Raw genomic sequence first — 6,000 nt, 5'->3', positions numbered from 1 at the left:
TATTTTCTCCTTACTTGTTAAAACCGTTACATTGCAAATATTGCAATCATTATTTTGTATTGTTGCATCATCTTTGGAAGTAAAAATTAGTCAGCATAGATGTTGTTGAAGCAGAATTTGAAACAGGTGCTTTTTATTTTTTAAGAAATTTTCCCTCAAATTCGACCCGATTGTAATTGACGTTGCTAATAAAATATCTGGATAATTTTTGGTGTTTAACAATGAAAATTCTTTTCTCTGTTGGATTCCAAGTCAATTTTTTTCCACGCTATTATCTAATTTTATAATTTCAATTAAAAAAAAAGAGAGAGAGAGAGATAGGAAGTCTTAAGTGGGGCAAAATGAGTAATGTTCAGTTGCAATAATTTTTTTATTTTAACTGCATGGTGCATAAATATAGCAGAACAAGAACCATTAAAGCAGATCGCGAGGAAGCTGTTGAGTATATATATTTTTTTGCATCTCTGATCTTTCTGAAATCTGAGGATGGATATTGATGTGTATGAAACTTTTTTTCAAATGTAATCCAAGAATATTGCAGTAGCAAATTTATCTTACTTTGTCTTACTCATTTTGTCCCATCTAATTTTTTTTTTACATGCTCAAAAAGAACTGAGATAATTTCCTGAAATAGTGTTCTGAATATGTTATAGTGTATTCAGGGCATTTAGAGAAGGTTATTTGCTTAGCAGATATAGTTTCTGTAAAGATTTTTTTTTTCTCAAAGTAAATATTACTCACCCAGAATAAATTTTCTTCCGGAATTACTTAATAAAAAAGATTTTTTTTTGTTCATTTTTATTAACTTTTAGAATACTTAACATCCATCCAATTTCACTTCTGTACAATCTATCTGAAAGTGATACTACTAATTTAAATTATTGCCAAAGGTTGAAAGTCTCAACATCTCAACATACTCTCCGTCATTTAAACTTCATTAGAATAATGTTATTCAACAGGACATTTGTAACAATACTTCGGGAAAGAATCATAAATCTTTCTGTAGTTATTCGTTCTTCATGGAACTTCCGAACGAACTTTCAAGAACAGTAAGATCGAGAATTTATAGATAAAACTTAGCTGCTTCGTAAGAACATGATGTCATTGCATACACAGAGAAGAGCAAACTAAACTAATTCTTTATAGTTTAATATTCTTTATTGTTTAATAATAATTAGTTTAGTTTGCTCTTCTCTCTGTATGCAATGATGTCATGTTCTTATGAATGCAAAGAAATTTTATTTAATAATTCTCGAGTTTCTTCCTCTTCAAAACAAATGAAATTAATGGATATTTCCATTTTTTCTCAAATGAATCATCAGTAGTTGCAGTTCATATTCTAATTGGTTTAGAAACATTTTCTTTGAATTTTCCCCTGGAATAATTGTCGCGGTGTTTTTCGAATTCATATGCAGTCGTGTCCTAACTTTTCGAGAAATCTCACTTTCGTTGTATCTGTTGATCATAGGATGTCTGCGGCGCTGGCGGTGGTATTGATGTGTAAGTTTGGACGACATATCTCCATTTAACAACTTCATGGTGACATATTTCATCACTGTTGTTTCTGTTGGATGATATAAGCGGCTTAATACGAGAAGCTGGCGTATAGTCAGTTCTTTTTTGAGACTTTCAACTGACTGGGGATGTTTTTTTACCAGAAGCCGTTCATAATGTTTGCGGTCTAGAACGAGTAATTCTACTTCGCCAGCTACTGTTGTTGTGTCCAGATGTTTACTGATGTCCTGTACTATTTCCAGGGAACCTATATAAGTGGGAGAGATAGAAAAGTGTAAAATAAAATATAATGATACATTACACACTAGCGTAAAGAAACTACTTAACCATTAGAAATTATTTAAAACGTACAAGAAAACCCATTTGTGTGTGTATGTGTGTGTGTGTGTGTGTGTGTGTGTGTGTGTGTGTGTGTGTGTGTGTGTGTGTGTGTGTGTGTGTGTGTAAAGAGATTTATGGGTGAATTAAACTGATTGTGATATCTTGAACTTCGTAATTTCCTATTTGACGTTCGTAAAATCGAATTTGTTTTCGTTTCAATTTCACTTCAACTCGATTAGCATATCTTGTGGACGCCCTGCTGCTCCTCGTTTCATTGCGAATCCCAACGAAATACTTACAGATCAACCGATGATTAATGGAAAGCGTACGATTATGATACTGGCTCAATCTTTGTCAGATTCAGCAGGTTTTATTGCTTGGTGTGCCCACCGTAGATTGTCGAAGAATGTTCACCTGTGCCCAGGGCGAAACTCTATCTAAAATAAGTCAAATTTTCCTCCCTTTTTGTTCACTGTTCGCAGAGTATATAACTCATATTTATGAAATGTTATATTGAAATAAACTTTTTGGATCACTATGATTTTACGAACGTCAAATAGAAAATTACCCTTCAAATATTTATTTTATAAGTTCTAGAGAATGAAATGCAAACTGATTCAAGTGTAAGCATGAATTCAGAGTATTGCATTTCCGAACTAGATATAAACTACATACACCTGGTATACAAAATCAGGCTCAAGCTGGAGACTAAAACAAACAGTTTGATCCATAAAATATCCACTATACTTGTTTTAATTATCCCATACATGTATTTTTTATATATTAGCTTCAGAGAATAAAGAAGTAATATAAGCTAAATTTGTCAACTTTAAACTTAACGATGCTTGTTTTCGGTGAAGATAGTAACAAAACTAAAGCAGCTTATGCATATCAAAGATTCTGATGGCATCGCTATAGAAACAGATACATTTACTCTCCTTGTTTACTGAGTCATGTCATAATTATTTTACCCACACTCTCCTCTTCGGGTTGAAACAAAATGGTCTTCGGTTAGAAGGAGCACAACTCTTTAATATCAGCTCTCAGAAAGAAAAAAAAAAGGAAAAGAATTTGTATTGAGTAGCTATCAACACATTCAAACTAGTCTTTGGCAAGCTAAAATGTAAGATTTACATAACACAAATGAGGTTAGTGTCAGATGAGGTTAGTGGTATGAAATTCTTTCATTCACTAAATACCAAGGGCAATGGAAAGGCTGCAACAACATAAATAGCTGTGCTCCAACATGACCAAACTTCAGTGGCTGGGAACCAGCAAATAAATATAAATGGATTTTTATTATTTTTTCTTCTTTTACTTATTTCAGTTGTTGGACTGCAGCCCTGCTGGGGAACCATTGCGTTTTTCATACATAATTATAGACACAACAATTTCGAAGATCTCACCAATGTGTTCGTTGGAACTAAGAAGTGATATTTTCTGCACTCTCGAACGTCGCTGTCTGTCGTGGTGGGTTGTCTTACCATTTGGTCTGTTTCTGAAGATATAATGTAGATACAATTAGGTGAGCGCACGCACTCAAACACGCGCGCGCGCACGGTTCGTAGATAAAATTAGTTGGAGTGCTGCTTCAGAAAATTTTTAGCCGTTGTTTTGATATTGTGTAAAAGGAAACAAACATATAAAATGATCTGATCCTACGAATCTTCTTTATCTATCTATCTACCTAAATACACACACACACACACACACACACACACAACTTAATCGGTTCGCGTTTTAGCTACTGCCGGCTAGTGTGTTTAATTTGTTCACTGAACACTGCCGCGAATTTCCCCCTGCATTTCAAAAATCCTTCATATATCACAGGGGAGGGGAATGCACCCTATTTTTCAAATCCTGGCAGCAACACTAAAGCTGGAAGCAGGATAATAATCTAATGCTACACTTTATTATATTCAAGAATATAAACACGTTTTTAAGCACAACATACGTGGAGTCAAAAAGAAGCACTACCTTTCACCAGCAAACCTGGGTCGGCACTGCGTGAACCACAGTGATCTTTCTCCCTAGCGTGAAGCTTCCTATTTCGGACATGTGAGCATGCGTACAACAGCCAAACACCGCGTTGCTGGAACTGTGAGGCGCACAGCTCTATACAATGATTTTCGTATTTTTTTCATAAACTAGGGGATGGTTACTGACATTAAGCTTAAGGATTATATAGAGTACAAGTATAAAGAAAGAATTAACGATAAAAGGACTCATTATATTGAATGTTATCGATAATATCGAGTGGAAATAAAGGGTGCTGTAGTTCCTCAGTGCCTATATACGAGCCGCCACTGACTGGGGCCTATAGTATCAAATCACAACCATAGATGAGAATTGGTCCGTTAGACATGCGAGGAACCCGGGCTTGCCGAATGTTGTATGCTAAGGTGCAGGATAAGCTTAAGTCCGCTAGGTACAATAATTATTATTAATAACAGAATGTTGAAAACAAGCCAGAATATCAGTGTGTTAGCGCAAACGTATGAAAAATTGCTTACGGTACGTCGACAGTTATGAGGAGATGTCGTATCATCTCATTTAACCTTGCATTACCTCCTTGCATTACCTACGCCTGATATATGTCTTACACAGGGCCGGCTCATGGTATCGACAATTCGGGCAGTCGGCCGAGGTGTCATGAGTGAGGGGGCGCCAAGGCGCCAAAGACAAGGAAATTTCCACGAGCGTCAGCTTGTACACGCCGAAGTTCAGCTTGTCCGGGGCGCTAGCAACCCTAGGGCCGGTCCTGGTTTTACATTATTCAATGACCATGTTACATTTAAGAAATATTATCTAAATGAAAATTCTCCTAGAAACATGAGAGGAATGTTAAACTTTCATCCGTCTACCAGCTATTTGTAATGAATGGACGACGACAAAACCATAGCGGTTGTGCACCACCCTGGTGGCCAATCGCAGTAACACTAAACATCATAACCAAAAATACAACTTTTACAATACTCCTGATGAAAATATAAACAACTATACAGTTGATCTGAAAGAAAATAAAATTGGAATCGGTACTCATATAACGTAGATTATCTATGATAAATTTATAGTGTTCTACTTTATAGGTTTTTGAAGAACCATAAATACTAGGAAGTTCTCTAATATGCAACTCACGAGGAGACCGTCTGCCTTGGAAATTTCGGCGAAAACAAATGCCATTGTTCTTGATAACAGCAATGCATTTGAATGCATCTGTTATAAGAATATATTTGTTAAATTGAAGTCGAAGGGCCAGAAGTTTACTATTAGACTGAACCATTGGAGTGTGCGCTGATCACGTGTTCTTTTTCCACTTTGGTGTTCCTGAAGGATCAATTGTGTTGCCCACACACTTTCTTCTGTACATTAACGATCTACTCAGTGTCATTTCTAACAATATTCACTTCTAGATATTTATGATGACTGTCGTAGACACAGATGTGGGTTTTGTAATTTCTTGCTGAACAACCTGCACAGATAATGTTTGTAGTGATAAAATGTTTGTGCTGTACATTTATTCACTGCCTCGTATCAAATCAACATTACCTGTGAAGGTGCGGGTTTGCCATACGTCAGATGTCGAAGTGGTCGTAGAGCAACGGGAAATGAGGTGCTTTGCTCAAAAGCACAATGCACCGCGCGGTCCAGGAATCGAACCCACTATCTCACAATCGTGAATGTAACACCCTAACAACTAGACAATGCGCCTTCACTATAGGAGTCTCACTTTCATATCTATGACTTCCACTGCGGTACTCCTCTCATATCCGTGGCCCCATTGGAATGCTGTTCGTATGTCAGTGACCTCCTCTGCATCTATGTCGATGATCTTTATTGGAGAATTGCCTACTTATCTGGGGTGATACTACTGCTACATAAGCAAACAAATCAGATGATATCCAAGACAAAGCAATAATACTGATAGGCAAAATATCACACAGTAATGCATAAAACTTCTTGCTCATGAACATACTATCTCCCCTCTCTGTTTCTTCTGCTGCAATAACATCCATTTATGTATTCATACTTAAATCCATAGATCTAGTCATACATACAACCACTTACATATATGCGTAAGTACATAAATCGATGTACTCATGTATACACTTAAAACACGCTCACATACATACATACATGCATACATGCATGCATGCATTCATA

General features: G+C 36.2%; 1 protein-coding gene across 2 annotated transcripts in view; it reads right to left on the bottom strand.

The window, feature by feature from the left end:
- Positions 1–353: 353 nt before the first annotated feature.
- LOC115209750 (cAMP-dependent protein kinase regulatory subunit) overlaps positions 354–6,000 on the bottom strand; it is a 57,143-nt gene continuing 51,496 nt past the window's right edge. Inside the window, exons 5-6 of one of the 2 annotated variants that reach the window (XM_036501303.1) lie at positions 3,243–3,334; positions 354–1,762 (exon numbers count right to left, since the gene is read on the bottom strand). In XM_036501303.1, the coding sequence (XP_036357196.1) occupies positions 1,284–1,762; positions 3,243–3,334 (571 nt within the window). In that variant the 3' untranslated portion in view covers positions 354–1,283. The remainder of the gene's footprint in view (positions 1,763–3,242; positions 3,335–6,000) is intronic. The other variant, XM_029778260.2, reaches the window with a different exon arrangement.

This window comes from Octopus sinensis, linkage group LG3 (assembly GCF_006345805.1).
Source record: "Octopus sinensis linkage group LG3, ASM634580v1, whole genome shotgun sequence".
Classification (NCBI taxonomy): Eukaryota; Metazoa; Mollusca; class Cephalopoda; order Octopoda; family Octopodidae; genus Octopus; species Octopus sinensis.
Note: the sequence above shows the minus strand (reverse complement) of the source record. Positions and strands in the feature narration are given on the sequence as shown.